The 20,112-nt window shown below is 40.7% G+C and overlaps 1 protein-coding gene across 2 annotated transcripts in view; it reads right to left on the bottom strand.

Moving 5' to 3' along the window:
• Positions 1–19,804, bottom strand: part of slc9a1a (solute carrier family 9 member A1a) — a 34,607-nt gene extending 14,803 nt beyond the window's left edge. The window contains exons 1-5 of one of the 2 annotated variants that reach the window (XM_085291414.1): positions 18,663–19,804; positions 8,378–8,850; positions 7,735–7,985; positions 3,235–3,452; positions 1,989–2,191 (exon numbers count right to left, since the gene is read on the bottom strand). In XM_085291414.1, coding sequence (XP_085147540.1) covers positions 1,989–2,191; positions 3,235–3,452; positions 7,735–7,985; positions 8,378–8,850; positions 18,663–18,945 — 1,428 coding nt within the window. In that variant the 5' untranslated portion in view covers positions 18,946–19,804. The remainder of the gene's footprint in view (positions 1–1,988; positions 2,192–3,234; positions 3,453–7,734; positions 7,986–8,377; positions 8,851–18,662) is intronic. The other variant, XM_085291415.1, reaches the window with a different exon arrangement.
• Between the last annotated feature and the right edge of the window lie 308 nt (positions 19,805–20,112).

Below are 20,112 nucleotides of genomic sequence, written 5' to 3'. Positions count from 1 at the left end.
GTTTCTACACTTGTAACAATGCCTGCTCATAATTACAGAAATATAACACTCTCTGTACTGTAGTTTAACATTTAACTACATTATAAACATCATGAATGTCCTACCAAACGAAATAGTTTCACGTGGCCATCTTGAATAAACAGTCATGCCAGTTAAAACATCACTGACACTAAATTAGACATTTAGCCATGACCAAGATCATAAATCCAGACTTGTTAAGGGCTCAGTTCCTAGTGTAATGGCCACGAGGAGACAAACACAAGTAACCCAAAAAAAGGGAAATCTCATTCATATGCCGACTGACAAATAAAATAATGAAGCTTTTCACTTCATATCAGTAAAACTTCCAAATAACAATGCTCATGCAGATACAGACACAAACTAAACCTTGGAGGTAAAAGAGGCTTCTAATTACAAACTCCTGGTCTGCGCTGGCGACAGAACCAGAGTTCCAGCAGCATGAATAAAATATGTTTGACATCTAAGTTTTAAAGCGAGAGAATGTGCTTTCAGGGTTTTATTTTAGTTGCTGCCTGTCTGGGGCCAAATAACCTCTGAAAATCTTCCTACAATCCCACCTGGAGACTGGTTTATCTGACATGGCTAAGTGATGCACCGCAGTGCTTAAAATAAACAAAACACAATGCATGTGCAACACTGAATGTGTCTTTATCTTGAATTCATGTTTCCAGAACCAAGCTTTCAGAGCAAAACTGCATGTCTTTAGACCCATATCTCTTACTCCTTCACAGTTTTTGCATTTGATCTACAGATTTTCTCACTTGCATTTGTGTTAGCGTACACACCTACAGCACAAAATTACATTTTCAAAAACAGGAGCTCAGAGAAAAGAAAACAGGAGTTGAAGCTGAGGAACTGGTGTGATAAAAATAGGCTTTTTTTTCCCCTAAGGGAGGAAGTAATAAGCCTCCTTCTGCAAATATGCTCTATGAAATATTTTTTATTTTAGTTTAATTCTCTGCATGCATGAATGGTTGCAGAAACATTTGTTCTGAGAGACTAAATTGACAGACAAACAGTACAGGAAACATTCAAACTAGATGTATTAGATGCAAATATACTAGACCAAAAGGAGCTCTCTTGCAAAGAGAGATGGACATGAGTGGGTAGAAATACATATCGTGATAACAACTGATGTGATGTCTAACCTACACTTACCAGCCACTTTTCACTGTGGCATTTAAATGATTCTCAGTTGATATTAAGGATCCAGAGTGTGCCAATAATATGTCCCCCCCCCCCCACACAACCAGCAGCACTCTGAACACTTAATACAAGGCAGGGTGGATCAATGCTTTCACATTGTTTACACCAAATTCTGACCCCATCGGCAGCAGCACAAATCAAGACTCAGACCAAACTCCATTTTCCAATCTTTGACTGTCCAATTTTGGCAAGCCTGTGCAAACTGCAGCCTTAGTTTTCAGTTCTTAGCTGACAGGAGTGGTACTTGGTGTGGATTCCTGCTCTAGGATTTGAGTTACTGGTGTCTTCCTTTCAGCTCAAAACAGTCTAGTAATTCTCCTCCGATTTCTGGCATCAACAAAGCATTTTTGCTCCATGAACTGCTCTTTATTGGATATTTTCTCTTTCTCTAAACTTCAGAGGGGGCTATGTGGGAAAACCAGCTGATTCTGAATGTTAACACCAGGTTTGTCTGGAACTGACAACCATGGCATATTCAAAGTCACCATCCTGATGCCAGATATGAATTTCAGAAGGCCATCTTTACATCTTGACCAGTGCTTAAATGCACTGAGTTGCTGCCGTGTGAGTGACTGGGTAGATTTGTATTAACAAGCAGCTGAACTGCAGCTGAATATCTAATAAAGTGACCTTTAGGTGTAAAATGGATTTTTATTAAAACTTCTTACAAAAGTCTAACGCCAACTGTTTACAAGTTTTGTGAGGGGTTTTCTGATTAACAAATAAATAAATAAATACATAAATAAATAGAGTACTCATACCTGAACAAACACAGTGAAAAAAATCACAGTGATAATGGCAGTGAGGAAAATTTCCCTCTCAGGAAAGTGCTCTTTGTTAAGCAGGAAACCAAGGGAGAAGGCAATGGCACCTCGCAGGCCACCGTAGGCTATAATGAACTGATCCTTGGTGGTCAGCTTGACAATGCGGAACTTGTTGATTATAAAGGTCAGACCAACAACACCTGGAAAGAACAGTGTACAAATTAGTCAGGCTTTGTGTGTCAGTGATGTTTTAAGTGTTCTAAATGCAATCTTTCTAGTGTCTTTGGATTGCAACAAAAAGAAAGGACGGAAATCTCAGAAGATTTCAGAAGAATATCTAACTTTCTCCATATCTTTCTGTGCTGTTCTAGCTTTGGGTTAACCTCTTAGGGTCAGTTAGAATCTGAGCAATTTTTTCTGCTGTATGAGGAAGGCAAAACATCCACTTGAAAATATTAGGTAATTTTCATGAACACTAATCAACCAAAGCCACTGAAATATGAAAATCTATAGCAGTGACATAAATGACCTGAAAGGAAAAAACCAAAAAAACAACTCTTCAAAATATGAAAAATGCTAAAGCATACACTGTAAAGCATTGAGCACCTCTGTGTGAACTATTAAAAAAAAAATTATGAATTTGGAAAAAAAAAGAACAACAACAAAACAAAAAAAACCACTGGAACGATCACAAGACAAGAACTTGGAACTGCTTTCCATCATAAGATGCTGTATCATATGATCCAAGTAAGATGTGTGTGACTTATGACTGATCATATATATAGTGAGAGAACCCTGCAGTCACTGATACTTTCACTTTCAATGCCACCCCGGCAACACACACGTGTGTATATATGTATATATATATATATATATATATATATATATATATATATATATATATATATATATATATATATATATATATATATATATATATATATATATATCTCTATATATCTATCTCTATCTATCTCAGTGGAGAAATCCTCAGGGGCAATTCCACCAACAGCTGTGTAATAACACATGATGGAAACACTTAATCCCAGTTCTTTTATTAAGAATGAGAATCACAATGTAACCCAATCACCTCCTTTGCCAAAGAAAACAAAAAGCAAACTAACCTTGAATGCTAGTAATATAACAAATATATTCCTCTGTTGCATACACTATGTCACACTTGAAATTTGCTTTCATGCATATATTTGAAGAAGTCGTGCAAAAATACAGAAGCAGGACTGACCTATAACCCGTGCAACAAGACACAGAATGACTGTGACAGTAACGAAGGTCCAGTTCCAATCGTGAGGTCCAGCAACCGTGGCCACTCCCAGAAAAATAAAGATTAGAGTCTCACTGACACTGCTCCACATTTTCAAGAAGTATTTAATGGTGGTGTGGGACTTGTGGGATATGTTGGCCTCCACATAGGGTCGCATCACGGCGCCGCATGCTATTAACCTGGGAAGAGAAATAGTAATAACAGAATTTTTTTTAGATATACAGAAACAATTAATGTGGGGTTATTTTGGTCTCATTTCTCATCCAATTGAAAACATTATTGACCACAATAAAGTCATATAACACAGAACCACTTTATGTTTTAAAAGGAAAACATGGTTAAAAGTAGTACCAGTTTTCCTGAGCTGCCAGTTAGAGTGACCACTTTAAAAAATAAAAAATAAAAAAGCTCAGAGGTTCAGTTACGGACTAATTTGGAAAAATAAACAAAGTTATCTCACAATTCCTGTCTGGCAGCCACCTCCCTGTTCTAATCTAGTCATGCAATGTTTGTGTGTCAAAAAAAGGGCCAAAAGCAACTGACAAATATGCTCAATAATCCACAGCAGCTGGTCAACATTCCTCCTCCTTGTCAGTATTGCCTTTCAAGGTTTTGCAGAAATGATAAAAGGAAATCACATCAATAAGTTCTTTCTTTCCTCTTTCACAGACCAGTAATACAGAAAACCAAATCCAGATTTTAATATGAGGGGCAACACAGCTGCAGGCAAAGGATTGTCCTTGAAGCTACATATCCATCATTCCTGACTTAGGGGTGAGACTAACTGCATCAGCACCTCCCGTCAGGAACATCAGTAAGACCTGCAATCTTAAACAGCCTGAAAGTAAACAGAAAATCAATTGCTACGTACTACAAGAGCTGATGAAATGGTATGTCAGAAAATGCTATACATGCCACTAAATCAAAGGAGCTTGCAAAGAAAAGCGTCTGGACTTCTTTAAGTTGCTTGAAGACGTTTCACCTCTCATCCGAGAAGCTTCTTCAGTTCTAAGGTCAAATGGTGGAGAGTCCCAGATATAAACCTAGTGGGAGTGACCCCCCACAGAGGGACAAAAGGACCCCCTGATGATCCTCTAATCGCCTGAGCCAAGGTGTGAAACTGGGTGTGGGTCCCAATCAGCCAGAGTTTCGGGTGAGTTCATTGTGAAACCTGGCCCCACCTTATCATGCGAATTCCTGAGATCAGATGGCCCAGGATGTGAGTGGGCGTTAAGGCGTCTGGGAAGGGATCTCAAAATTGGATTATAGATGGCAGACAGTTGGTGTCATAAACCACCACCTCTGTTCAAAGATGGTCGCTCACAGTGGACATAGACGGCTTCTTTCACTCCTCTTTCAAACCATCTGTCCTCTCTGTCCAAAATGTGAACATTGGCATCCTCGAAAGAGTGTCCTTTATCCTTAAGATGCAGATGGACTGCTGAGTCTTGTCCTGTGGAGGTGGCTCTTCTGTGTTGTGCCATGCGCTTGTGAAGTGGCTGTGTCGTCTACAGTAGACGAAACCTGGGTCAAAATCAAGACACAAGAAGTGGAATCCTTCACTGCGCACATTAACGCTGTGGATAAAAACATCAAGTTCACCAGGGAAGACACAAAGGACAACTGTTTGCCTTTCCTGGACTGCGCTGTGCACATTGAAGAGAATGGCAACCTCAACATCGAAGTTTACCGGAAGCCCACACACACGGACCAGTACCTCCTGTTTGACTCCCATCACCCTCTGGAACACAAACTTTGAGTAATTAGGACCCTACACCACCAGGCAGAACTTGTTCCCTCTAAGCCTGAAGGAAAAAAGAAGGAACACACACATGTAAAGGAAGCACTCAAAACGTGCGGCTATCCTAAATGGGCAGACGCAACAACATTGTCATCCCCTATGTAGCCGGTGTACCAGAAAAACTCAGGAGAGTTTTCTCCAAGCATGACATCCCGGTGCATTTCAGACCCAGCAACACGCTCAGACAAAAACTGGTTCACCCGAAAGACAAAACGCCAAAACACAGACTTGGTGTATGCTGCACAGTGCAGCGAGGAATGCCCAGACTTCTACATTGGAGAGACCAAACAGCCACTTCACAAGCGCATGGCACAACACAGAAGAGCCACCTCCACAGGACAAGACTCAGCAGTCCATCTGCATCTTAAGGATAAAGGACACTCTTTCGAGGATGCCAATGTTCACATTTTGGACAGAGAGGACAGATGGTTTGAAAGAGGAGTGAAAGAAGCCGTCTATGTCCACTGTGAGCGACCATCTTTGAACAGAGGCGGTGGTTTACGACACCAACTCTCTGCCATCTATAATCCAGTTTTGAGATCCCTTCCCAGACGCCTTAACGCCCACTCACATCCTGGGCCATCTGATCTCAGGAATTCGCATGATAAGGTGGGGCCAGGTTTCACAATGAACACACCCGAAACTCTGGCTGACTGGGACCCACACCCAGTTTCACACCTTGGCTCAGGCGATTAGAGGATCATCAGGGGGTCCTTTTGTCCCTCTGTGGGGGGTTACTCCCACTAGGTTTATATCTGGGACTCTCCACCATTTGACCTTAGAACTGAAGAAGCTTCTCGGATGAGAGGTGAAACGTCTTCAAGCAACTTAAAGAAGTCCAGACGCTTTTCTTTGCAAGCTCCTTTGACTACAATGACCTGGATGACTGAGAACCTTCACAGACATGCCACTAAATCCTAGCTTGGTTCAGGTGGCATTAGATTAGATTAGTTTCCCAAACCACTGGCTATATATAGAACATAATTTTCCTGAACGTATATAAGAAGTGTAATTTTCACCCAGTGGTAAGAATATATAAAGATTATGGCATCTAAACACTGAGGAGAGGTCCAGTACAACATAAGAGTATCTCACTCAATGTAACGCTATGTTGGAATCAGGAAGAATTTCTTCTTCTTTGTAACTAGTTTCCATGGGTGATCAAATTCAGCTTTCCCCCAACTGATCAGTCATTTCGGATTTCAGCTCAGATGTGTAGTCATGCCATTATACTGCTCGCTGGGGTTCTAAGAGTGCAGTGGAGTGAGAACAATTCAACATATTTCTCCATTTGTTGTACAGTTGTACAAGCAATAAGTGTGGAGAAAACCCCCCGCCAAAAAACAAGACATCATTCTGGCAGCTTTACGGCTGCGATAGTCCCACCCACAGCACTGATTAGCCAACATCCAACATGGGTCAGGTTCCTCTTCAAGTTTCAGACTGTTCTTAAACAACAAACAAAACTGAAAAAAACACTATGAAGACATTAAAAGAGGGATTAAAGAACCAGAGTTAAAATCTATTAATTTCGACTAACGAAGGTCGGCTGGATCATTCACATTGTATGTGAATGAAACAGTTAAATATAATTTGGTGATCTCCCACTGGTTTACATACACTTCAGACATTCTCATTCTTAACAGGTGAATTAAACGTGTCACAATGCCAGACAAGCCAGTCATCTTGATTAAGTGGATGAATTTAAACATATGTCCCATCCAGTAAGGGACTGGTGAGGTTCTTATCGACAGTGATCATTTTATTTTAATTGTATTCCATTTACTTACTTTTCTGATTAGGCCAACCCCTGTTTTTGGTAGCGGAGCAGTTTCTACACCACCCAATCACCAGTGCAACTATGTTTCAACAGCCTACTAATACCATCCGACCACTGAAATCTCTCAGCCTGGTGTTTTGCTAGTTTCAGTTTCTTAACATGTGGAGCTATGAAGCATTAGATAAAACAACAGGCCAAAGGTGACAAAGTTTATGGTATTTAGAGACTTTGACATGGACAATTTTACATTCAGTTTAACTGGAAATTGCTTGCTTAGTGTCTTGCTGCACTGGTCACAATGTGTACTAGGTTTCACTGGAATAATAATAATAATAATACTAATACTACTAATAATAATAATAATGGATTACATTTATATATTTTGTAACTGGAAGATTGCTGGTTCGATCCCCAGCTCTGTCTGTCTTGGTCGTTGTGTCCTTGGGCAAGACACTTCACCTACCGCCTACTGGTGATGGCCAGAGGGGCCGATGGCGCGATATGGCAGCCTCGCTTCTGTCAGTCTGTGGCTACAACTGTAGCTTGCCTCCACCAGTGTGTGAATGTGAGAGTGAATGAATAGTGGAATTGTAAAGCACTTTGAGGGTCTCAAAAAGCGCTATATAAATGCAACCCATTATTATTACTCAAGTACCATGAATTTCAACTTAGCAGTGGTACAATTACTGTAAATGTACACAACTTTGAATCACTTAAAATTCAGTGATATTGCACAGTAAAACGGAATAATCTTATTCATTATATAGAGTAATACTGAGATTCAATTTTGCCATATCCTGCATGTAGAACACAATCTGACAATGTGTTATAACGCTGGGGTTTTCGTGAGTTGTTATATACCAGACTTGAACAAACTTACGCCATGATGCCAGAGAGGTGGAATATCTCAGCAGACAGGTAGGCCATGTAGCTGTACAAAAAGACAAAAAGAGGCTCGATGACGCGCGTGTGGGAGGTGAAGCGTGAGGTGAAGGCAGCGAGGATCCCGTACAGAACTCCAACTAGAACGCCACCCAGGGCGACTACAAAGAAGGAGATGACTCCCAGGAAGCCTTTCAACAGCGTCACTGAGCCAATGCCTGAAAACTCCTCAAACAGGTGGTACAATACCTACAAGAGGGAGAGTGAAAGAGGGAAGAAAAACTGAATAACAAAAAAAAGGTACTAACTAATGAATATGAATTGGTAGGAGAATAGTTTAAGAAACAGGATTATGATGGGTGATAAGGACATGAACTAATGTCTTAGTCAATCCAGTCAAGGGGCTAAGGACAGAATGCATTGTTTGCTGACTGTGAAGCTCCTTTTATTTTTTAACATGAAAATAAATTTGGCCTCTGGGCTGGTTACACATTGTATGAATAAAATGTATATACTAGTCCCTGTAATGCCAGGTAAACAAATCAGCAGAATGCCAAATGCCAAACAGTTTTAGCCTGAAAAATGTCTGCCTCATATATATCAGTCTACTGTACTACTTAGACTGCAGTTTGGTCACTCACCACAGTTACGGCATCATTGAGTAGTGATTCGCCAAACACCAGGATGTGCAAGAGCTCATTGATGTGGATCTCCTCAAACACAGCAAGCACAGCAACAGGATCCACAGCTGATATGATGGAACCAAAGAGCAGGCACTGCAGAAGCCCTATTCTGCTAAGGATTGAACTGCTTTCTGTACCAATCTGACACACACCATATAGCAAGCCCCCAACAAAGAAGGCATTCCAAAGAGTACCCACGACAGCAAATATCAGAATTGTGCCCAGGTTCTCCATGAAGGGACGGATGGGCAGGAAGTAGCCAGCATCCAGGATAATGGGGGGCAGCAGGATGTAAAAAAACAATTTAGAGTCCAACACTGGTGGGACTGTTTCACCAGTACCTCTGATGATTCCCCCTACCAGCAAGCCCACCACGATCAACAGGCAGCTCTCTGGCACAATGTTGGATAAGTGAGGAACCAGATGGAACCCTGGATGGAAACAAAAGAAGAGACAAACATGAACAAGTGCTTGATATGAGCAGCAGAAGGTTTGTATATATAGTATTGACCACCTGTACTCACTGTCAACAACAAAACAGAAGTAATACAAATTCAATGTGAAAATCGAAGGAAATGGATCTTAAGTGAAAAAAAAAAAACAAAAAAAAATAATTGTGTTGGTTTATGGGTTAAATGATAAGTAATAAACAAATAGTGTGGACACACCCTGAAATTAACTGGAATTATTTCGAGCTCTTTTCTGCTTTACAGAGATTACACAGAACTAACCACAAGCAATCATCTGTAACATACATCACTTATGTGTTATGCTACCACCCACACAGCTAATTCCTTCTTGTGCTTTAGATTTATTTTTATTTATTTATTTATTTATTTTTTTAAAATAGTGCACAAAAAATAAGCTTCTGAATTTATTCATCACTGTTAACATCAGCATGAAATGCACCATTCTGCACTGGTGATATAGGCAGGAAATGCAAAAGGAAGAATTTTGTGTGGGCTGTATAGACTTGCCAAAGCTTGCCTGTCCTCACGTACTCATTCCAACATCTTAATAAAAAAAAAATAAAAAATAAAAACTGCAGCTGCTGGTATGTTAAAGACCTGTGTAACCCCTGATCCTAACACCATGACCTTATGTACTCTTGAAGGAAAAAAAAAAGAAAATGACATGCAAAAGATATAATGTAGACAGATCGTAAGAGACACGAGAGACCAACAAAGTTAAGCGTGCAGTTTAAATAAAGTTACTATCGCCCTACGTTCAGGACATGAAACAATACATAAGTGCTATATTTTACCTTTATTTTTATTATTTAATTTACATTAAATTTTTATTTGATCAGCTAATCTAATTTGGTGGACATTCCAGAGAACTGAAATAACCTTTCCCAATCAGGTGGTATTGCTTGAGGCTACATAGCTCATGTCAAGGCACAGAGTCTGTCAATACGGTATGCTCACAGTAAGACTTTGACACTCCCAACAAACGACATATACAGTGTGTCTTTGAAAGCCTATCTTTCTGATTATCAAAATACATACACAAGTTGCCTATCCATGTTGAGGCAACGGAACAACTGCAACCTTTGGAAAAACAGTAAATAAAGACTTCAAAGGGACAGCAGTAGGCATCCCACAGTGGGGCTGTTTTTACTGTACACAGGTATGTGTCAGTATTTTGCTCGCAGTGTAATAAATAACACAGCATAAACAAACTTAAACAGGGCAGGGTTACAACACATCCAGACAAAACAATATTTTTGGGAAAGATCATTTTACACTGTAAATCAATAAATTTGGTATTTTAATATTGAATACATTCATCTAAAATAGCACATGTGAAACTATCAGTGAGCAACATAGTTACAAAGTTCAATCATCATAGGACAAAAGTGGTTGGTGCCTGAAAGCAGTACCACCTGAAATAATAGCTGCTGGATTTGTTACCCCTCTTTTGAACAAGGAGAGATGAGGCATGAAGATGGTCCCTCTGATCGGCTTACTTTTACACAATGTGATTATTGGCACACTAAATGAATGAACCAATTAGTGCATAGTACAGTATGTTTCTCAGTTATAATACAGGTTGTTTCTCATGTAATTATCAGACCTTCATGCCAGTACGCACGTTTATTGCTACAACGCAACGCATCATTTATAGTGAAAACACATAAGCATACATGTCTTAACGGTATGTAAAACACCAGCATCACAAGTTGGGCATTTGTGGGGGTGGTCTTGGTGTGTTTCACGCTAGGGCAGCTTGAGCACAACATTAACAGTGTTTCAGAAAAAGAAAGCTCAACAAGTGCATGTCTGTGCGTCACACAGCTGCAGGATTAGAGGCTTTATCTTAACTGGTCTAAGAAGACTTCATTTCCCCACGATAAGATGCCAGAACTCAAGTGCTGCTCTTTCAAATAACCTTAATATAAAAAGAAAAAGAGCGTCACCTAAACCTCCTGGGAAGCTCAGTATCCAACTGGGTCAACAAAGATATTCTATGAGAACTGCTTGAACACAGTAAACGAGAACTTTATGAAATTTCAGCCAAAAGGATGGGATGTGAGCAGGATGGAAATTCTGCTGCTCTTTCTAATTGGAAGGTTGCCGGTTCGAGCCCCAGCTTGGACAGTCTCGGTCGTTGTGTCCTTGGGCAAGACACTTCACCCGTTGCCTACTGGTGGTGGTCAGAGGGCCCGGTGGCGCCAGTGTTCAGCAGCCTCGCCTCTGTCAGTGCGCCCCAGGGTGGCTGCGGCTACAATGTAGCTTGCCATCACCAGTGTGTGAATGTGTGCGTGAATGGGTGGATGACTGGATATGTAAAGCGCTTTGGGGTCCTTAGGGACTAGTAAAGCGCTATATAAATACAGGCTATTTACCATTTCTGGAATTTTCCAAAACACAGTGTCTTCTCAGAAGAGAGGGTTGATGTGCTCTCAAGAGGCTTCAAATATAAGGCTAAATTAGCACCACAAATTAGCACCTTGTTGATTACAACATCTCGACTCCCATAGACACGGTTACATAATTACAAAGCTTCTTCTAAACGTGTTGCAGGCATCAACACTACAGGGATATCTGTTAGTGTGGGGGACATCACATTACACAAATCAGCCTGCACACCCCAAGCTAAACTAATTGGTACTCAGCTGAACAGAATTTAAAGTGAAAGGCCTTCCTCAGAATTAATACCCATGATAACATTTTACACAAAAATGCCTGCCAACAACTGTGGTAGGTCATATCCATTTATCCTTTTGCTTCCTTGATAATGCATAAATAATTGCAACAGTTTCATTTCTCAGCCTGTCAATGATCCCAAACTGTATTGACCCCCCCCCCCCCAAACCCCCAAAACATTACACACATACATTGGAATACTGTCAGTCATGGATTGGCCTCCCCAGAGCCGGAATCTCAACATTATTAAAGGACTGTTGGGTTATCTTGGCAAAGAACAGTGCAAAAGGAAGCCAAAATCCAGAGAGCTTTGAATGTTCTTCAAGCCCGGACAACTATTCCTGAAGATTAAAGTACATCTTCAGGAATAGTTTACTATTTTCATCTTATACCCATTTCCATTTTTGCTTGCACATTTCAATAGATCACGTCACCCATTTCCCACTTTCCTATCAAAACATAAAAAATGAGAGGCGCCACATGACTTTAACACAGTCCTGTAACTTAAATGAATATGATTTTTTTTTAGCAATGCTCACACAGAAAGCACAAAGTGTCATACAAAGATTTTACAAGTCTAAACTTCTCGTCACACCAGGAGAGAGCTCTAAGGCTACATTCACACTGCAGGCGAAAGCGCATCGAATCTGACTTTTTGGACCCTATGCGACCCATATCCGATCATGGTATAACAGTGTGAACGGCACAAATCCGATATTTTCAAATCCGATCTGGGTCACTTTTGCATGTGGTACTGAATCCAATACATATCTGATGTTTTAGAAAGCGACTGATGTTTGAATGGTCATGTCGCATCAAATCTGTCTTTTACGTCACTGACACAGGACAGACGCCAATTATCAGCGCCGGAGAAGTGCCCGAGAAGACGGTTTCCTGGCCATCCAGTGTAGATGTTAGTGAAACCGCTGGGAAGACAAGGTTGGAGAAACATGAACATTTTATTTGTACTGTATAATCTGCAGATTCTGACAGAAATCTGCAACTATCCTTTGAAGCACCGCTCCTCTCTAAAACTGCAATAAGGATAATTATTAGGCCATATGTAAATAACAAAATAACTTTATAACTTAGAGAAAAATTGGGAAACGTAAAGTCTGAAACAGTCAAACAATATTGTTTGCTCTGGGTCTAAACAGAGTGTGTTGTGTGTGACGTCTTCTTTTGCGCATGCGGGCCGCTTTGAGGGCTCACACTAGAGCACGTTTGCTGTCACATTTTATTTGTAGTGTGAACGAGCAGATAAAAAAAAAAAAAAATCGGATTTGATCAAAAAAAAAAAAAAAAAAAATCGAAATTGAGCATTAAGACCTGCAGTGTGAACGTAGCCTTATTCAAAGAAAAGAGCATCTCATTATACCCAACTCTGAGTCTGAGTAAAGGGAATCTACATCACATGTACGGTTTTTCCCAAAGCATTTTCTTTTTTTCAAAAGATGTAAGAGGGTGGGAAGCCAGCAGTGGTATTAATAGAAGACAAACAGAAGATCCCTTCTGCAAAGTGGTCTTCTGATTGACGCTGATTGAATCTAGAATAAAATAAAGTTCAATCTCAAGGACATGAAATACCCCTGCAAAACATTTCTAAACTGCTCTAATGACTGAGTGTTGCAAAGAAACACAAAGCCCTTTGATAAAATGTTGGGCAGTATGGTACTTGAGGAAAGGGGAAACAGGTCACAACTGTATGGTATAAATGTATTTCTGCTGGTGCATTGAGCAGAGGCAAACTTAATACTGGACCCAAGAAAGAAACTAAATGTGCCATTATCATTCATGAGTGATTGTAGATGCTGGACATGTATGCCATTATCATTACAGACCCTTCTAAATATAAAATTCTTAACACATGCAATATTGGGGGCTAAAGGTTAAGTTAAAGTAGACTGAACAACCCATCCTAAGCTAAGTGTTGACAGCACATTGTTAAATCTCTTAAGCACAACTCCAACTATGGCCTTCAGCAATCATCTAATGAAGGGTAATAACACAGAAGATAAGATAGAGAAAAGGAGGGAAGCGAACTTCAAAGAACACTGGCACAAGCTGGTACACAACTCTATCATGATTAAGACATGGGTATGTAGGAAATAAATGTCTGAAGGGCCATGTAGTGTGTAAGATAATAAAGACTTTTTTCATGCCATGTTCTTAAAGTAGAAGATTAGGCAGTTTCTCATGGCTGCTTTTCAATAAGGGCAGCTGCTGTGTCCTTGCCCCATTGCCTCCTGGGAGCCTTTATGCAACAAGGTTATTGAAAACTAGCAAAGAGTAACAGCTCTTTCAATTCTGGATGTGTACCCAGTGTCAGTACTGCCTAGTATGAACTACACTGTCATTCCCAAAACCAGGAAGTGTGCCCTGTTGCCAGGTAACTTACTACAAACCACTGGCAACCAAATCAGCTGCATTAAGCAGACACAAAAGATAGCAAACATATTTAAAGAGTTTCTTTGTTTAAAATGGTGACGTTCATCTGGTCTCCTTTGTAGTAATTGTGATACGGCAGGCAGCTTTCCAACACCATAACATTGGCGTTCACAATGAGGCCAAGATTTGCATGTATTTTAGTGTTAAGTTAAGTGTTGTATAAAAGTTGTTGTGAGTTATTGTTCAGTGCAGACCATTGGGGTCAAGTTGCTTGTGGAACACAGCATTGTTTTTGAATTATTTATTACGGCCTTGTGGTGGTATAATTTAGTATGATCCCTGACGTCATATCTATACAAAACAACCGCAGGGGTTTCCTTGCAAGGATATGATTCTGAGTTTTGTCTTCTACTATAACAACTGAGTGGAGTACAATTTAGTGAGCATAACTAGTGTCAGTTGAACACATGTTTTTAAGCGAATAGATTGAGGTTTTAAACACTGAAAGCAGTGAAAAAGAAAAGGATGAAAATCCGATGCTGTTGCCTGATTTGCCATGACTTACTTAAAAATATTAGTAAAGCAACTTTCTTTCTATGGCTTTTTATTGCATTTATCTACCCATGAGGCAATTTTCTAAATTAAACTGAGATATAGCTGATTATATCTGATTATAAACCATTAAACCAGTTGGTCAATATGTCCAATTGCTTTAAAAGCCTTTTGCATGAACACACTTGGTATTTACTGTAAGCATTTTTAAGCAAAGATATTTCTCTGTAAGTGTGGCAGTTCAGTACTTTTCTTTGTTAAAAAAATCTGGGCTTGGTTTTAATAAATAACACCATACAGGTATGTGGAGTAGACTTTGTGACAGAGTGAGTCATTCTTTGCCAAGGGTTTGGTTTCAAATTCTGTACTGGGAATATTTCCCACACAACCTAAGGCCCATATCTAACTTGTTTAGTTCTACTGCAAAAATCCAGAATCACGTCTTAGGCCGCACACTCTTTACAACTTGAATTACTCATAAGCCAGGCCTTGGTTGACTCTGGCAGGCTGCTTCAACAATATATAGTAGCTGGAAAAAACAAAAAAACAAAACCTACAATGAGAGAAAAAAATAAATAAATATTGTGAGCGTCACCTGGGGGATCATTTACTAAGCAAACAAATTAGCCTAACAGCCTCAGAATCTCGACTCAAGACACAGTTTCTAGTGATTACAAGTCACAAATGGGAACAAATCAAACCACAAGCTTGCAATCCCTCAAGTTTAAAAACAGGAAGGACACAAAGACGTCACCACAGACATGAAAACAGTTAAAAGTGCGAAAAGGTACCACAAAAGACATGTAACACCATCAGCAATTTTATTAACTGCTGGAGCTGCAATTCTGGGTTGATTTTTGGCACTGATTATGTTCTTCTTCTCATTGTTTAACAAGGCCATATTTTTTTAGTTAACATCAACAAAACCATACACTTACATATATATGCCCACTCAATGTGGGATTTTCTGAGCGATAGAAATGCATGCCTTCATTCACTTAAAGTTATAACCTGTTTCCATATTATGGCAAAGTCTGGCACACATTTAAGCCACAGTGATTGATAACCATAATTTGTATAGCCAAAAAAACCAAAACAAAACACCTTTATGACATTCCTCTTTAGTTTTAGACTCTGAATTCTGACGTCTCACTGTTAGCGTTTTGGCCACTGCAATGCTAGTGTTTTGAAACCGGAACTTACCATATTTGGAGAGAGGGTGGAGTGTTAACTTATAAGCTAACGTTGGCTAACAAGCTGCCTCCAGAAACTGTAATGTTACAGTGCACAGACACAAGTATCTGCTAATTTACTAAGACACAGGCTAATAATATACTAGTATTTAACTCTGGCTGAGGGAAAAAAAAAAAAACTTCCTGCCCTGTAACCCTAACAGCTATTTGTCTGATAAAGGCCCAGTTCACAGACTAAACTTAGATGAGGTGAGGCCTCCCAAACACCAATCGGCTAGTTTTCTATGTCAAGAAAACTGTCAGTCAAAGCGGTCAAACCCCCTTTTCCACTATGCAGATAGACAAGTTAAAGGAGAGGGAACTATCCATAAAGGCCAAAACTGTTCTTTTTAGAGTTATTATTGTTGTAAGGTTGGATATTTTAAGGATATTTTAAAATAAGAGTCTGTGGAGATTAGGGCTGCCACGATTAGTCGACTAGTCACGATTACGTCGACTATCAAAATCGTCGACGACTGATTTAATAGTCGACGCGTCGTTTGAAGCTTTGTAAGATCCCAAAAGACGCAGGAATGAGTAGCAGGATTTAAGAGTGTAATAACGGACTGAAACAGAAGATGGCAGCACTGCATGTACAACGATGCCAGCTGCCGTTAAACCCCGAAGAAGAAGCTGTGTCCCAGAATTCATAGCGCGGCCCTGCTTAGTTTCCAACAATGGCGGCAGCTAGTTAGTTTTAATGTTACTCTTATTATTCTTTCTGGGTCACAAAATACACGTTTAACATATTTTTAGGCGAGAATGTAGCTGTGGAAACCTCAAATATCTGCTCAGTTTATCAAGACACCACATATTTTCAAAAGCGCTCCGACGTTTTTGGAGACGTCTGTTACCCACTAGCTCGATAGCTAGCCGGGGGCTAGGTCACTAGAGCTGTGAGAACACCGGACTCCCGGCAAATCGTTTTCAAACCCACCGCCGTCTTTCGCTACTCAGGTTAAACATGATATATGAGTCACTTAGATAACTTAAAAATGTTATTGTTTGGCTTTTTTAGTATTTTATTTGTTCCTGAGTAAATCGGTTTGGCTGAGATTAAAGTTATAGTTTTTACACAGCTGAATAAACGTCAAGCAGACAACTGATTATCAGAAGTGTGAGATGCTGGAGAATTTACTCCGGTGTCCTGTTATATTTTAGATAGCAAGGAGTTTATTAAACTTCACCGAAACAATCTGCAAATTTCATTAAAATTTAATAAACTATCATCTTTTCTTTATTTTTAGTTAGCACATACCTTAAACACTTGAGCAGATGCTGCTGGTGCAATAAGCTGTACGTTTTACGTCCAATGGATCTGATTAGTCGACTAATCGCAAAAATAATCGGTGACTAGTCGACTATCAAAATAATCGTTTGTGGCAGCCCTAGTGGAGATACATGTGCTTTATATGCCAACCTTGAGGGACTGCTAGTAGAACTGCAATGTTTTGCAGCCACGGGGGCTTGGTTTTTTTTGTTTTGTTTTTTTTATGAGAGAGGATAGGAAATCTGTGTAGGTATTGTTTTACTCTTTTATCTATCACTACAAGCCTATATCACACGATCACAAATCTGCTTACAACTTAAAAAAAAAGCAATGGCCATTTCATGTTAGGATCTATTCCTTTTTTTTTTCTTCCCTACAAGAAATAAATAAGGTTCAGGTTGCACAGTCAAGGTTGCTTCAGAGACAAATGGTCTGTGAATACGCTTTTTAGCTTGTAAGATATAAATTCAGTGAACATGAATCAGAGACATGGCTGAGGCAGAGCAGGGTAGCAGCCACTTTGAATCGTTCAGAGCCCATTTTAAGTAGTCAAGGGATAATCGGAGGCTTAAGGTCACCACTGTCCTCTGCTGCTGTCAGCCTACACATTCATCTAATCTCATTTTTTTAATTTGCCTTTCTTCGACTTTCTGTACTTTCCTCATTCCTTCTGCTCACACTTTCTGCCAATGCTCATCTATCATTTTTACTGTGTGTCCTTGAGCTGCATCCTAACAAGTAAGCTACCCAAACCAGGTGGACCCTCTTCCTGTCCTCTCCCCTGAGATACTGGGCTTCTTGCCCAGACAGTGAGGCAGTATCCTCCCTGGCTACAGGCTGCTGCTCAGTCAGGCCCCTGATGTCACAGGCAAGTGACAAGCTGCTGGCTCTCATAATTTAAAAAGAAAAAAAAAAGAAAAAAAGAGATGGCTCAGGACAATACAGTGTTCTGTAGAAAGCAGAAAGCCAGGAGAAATTGATGGTAAAGACAGTATAAAGGAGAACACAAACAGTAAGGGGGGGGGGGAAGCAAGCTGCTTCTAAAACATCACTCAGGACAATACTGCAAGGTAGAGGTAGGGCCCCACTGTGCTGAAGACTACATATCCAGACTGCTGTATCAGGTTGCTTAGTCATCATTGTAGCAGGGAGTGAATATAGCTCTTAAACATCTTCACCACATGACACTGGCAGATCTGATGAGTAATCTTCCTGAACAGCAATATTGATTTGCCCTCTCACAGACTGAGCTGAGCTATTTTGAGCAAACTAGTTAAGTCTGCATACCAGAGTCATCATTAATGCACAACAAAAGTAGGGTGGCCTAGGGGTCAAACATGATGCTTTAAGATTATGGTTGGTTTGCTTGACAACTTCCATTCCATGTGATTTATCTGTGCGATCTACTATCTGATCACCAGGAAAACTGCACTTTAACTCAACTCTTTTGATTCAAATGTACCTTCTATGAACTGTAATTCTGCGTGTTTTTCATAATGTAATTATTCACCTGAAAAACTGTCTGTTACCTGATGTAGGAGAGAGACTTATAGAATTTGGGTAAATAAGGTAACACTAAATCAGGTATTTCCAGAAAAGGCTGCACTCATACTGACAGGTCACGTGGAGCTTTCGCATAACATCACACTCACCTAATTTCATCAAAGAGGCAAGGAGGACCCATAATGAGATTTCAAACGGGACCCGTACGTTTTCGTAGTTCAAGTCTAGCACAGGGAAAGCCTTTCCAGTGTTGTTGTGACTGCCATGGTCAGTCGCTTTGTGGCTGCCCGAGTGTGCCGTGATAGGAGAATGCTGGTCGGAGCTGGCAACAGCGACGGTAAACACGGAGCCCTCCAGAAACACTAAAACCATCACCAAGAACAGTCCACGAAGCCGGCCCGAAGCCCCGTGTGACACAGTCCTGGAAGGCATTACTGCTGAAAAATAAAGGCGACCTTGAATGAAAATGAATCCGAGCTTGTTTGGGTTTTTTTTTAACAAGTCGGCTTGAAAAACCGGGCAAGTTTAAGGAAGTTGTGCCAGTTATCGCTTCGTAGTGTCGCGTTAGTTAAAGCTCGTCAACCGTAGAAGATTCTGACAGTTAGTTCGTCAAACTGACACTGAAGCAAAGCGAAACCGAACCAGACCCCTCATTATGTCAGTTAACGTTAGCTAGCTAGACTTCTTCGCTTGTTGTAGCCAGGTAAACAGCCGCTTCCAGCACAAGTCGTTGCGGAAAGAAACCAGGAAACGCCAAGATGCTGAAAGAGTGTCTTTTTTCCTTTTACAACAGTCCAGTGCCCTCAGTTGCTCTTCGTAGCGGCGTTTCACAAGTTTGTCCGTTTCCTTGTCATTGACTATCAACGTCTTCTTCGGTGGAAGATGTCATCGTTGATGCTGGAGGTAAACGAGGCACAGCGGCATCCCTTCAGCGTTTCCTCTCTCCCCCTCCTACCTAAGACAGTCGTCCGTGCGGCGGCCGTGTTCAGATACTGACCTTGAATAGAAGCTACACGGCAGCTGCCACATTATGTGTTTACCGTGTGCCCCGACTACACCAACTTTTTTTATATTAACCTTCGTGTGTTCCGCATCTCCACGGTATGTCCGGAGAGACTAGACCCTGTGCTGAGCTCAGACGGAGGATCCGACGGGTGGGGGTACTTGTGCGTATGCTCCCCCTCTGCCTCGGAGGCTTTTTTTCCCGGGGTGTCAAACCAAGTGGCGACTTGACTTGTCTGCAGCTGTATTATAGCCTCATACAGCCTTCAAAAAGCACACCCTTTCGCGGAGCTTTAGTGGGTGGGATGAGGAGTAGACTGAAGTGGGGTGGGGTGGGGTGGGGGGGGGGGGCGTCCGCATATAGTGACACCTATAGGAAAGGAGGTTTAAGGTGTGGGATCTCCACAGCGTTTCTCCTCTGCACGCCTACTCTTGAATGGGCTGTGTGGAGCCTGATATTGTTGGCATGTGGGTGCAGCTGGAAGGCCAAAGATCAGAGTTAACTACAAACAAGAGTTCAGAAAGCATTGTTCATTAGGGATGCTTCAAATAAAACCATAGTGTTTTGTGCCTTTGCCTTAAGCCAAATAAAGTCTG

The sequence above is a fragment of the Mchenga conophoros genome, linkage group LG11 (assembly GCF_057382185.1).
Source record: "Mchenga conophoros isolate Kocher_MC1m ecotype Shallow Benthic linkage group LG11, M_conophoros_male_GT1.1, whole genome shotgun sequence".
Lineage (NCBI taxonomy): Eukaryota > Metazoa > Chordata > Actinopteri > Cichliformes > Cichlidae > Mchenga > Mchenga conophoros.
The sequence above is the reverse complement of the archived record's forward strand: the minus strand, read 5'-3'. Positions and strand labels throughout refer to the sequence as shown.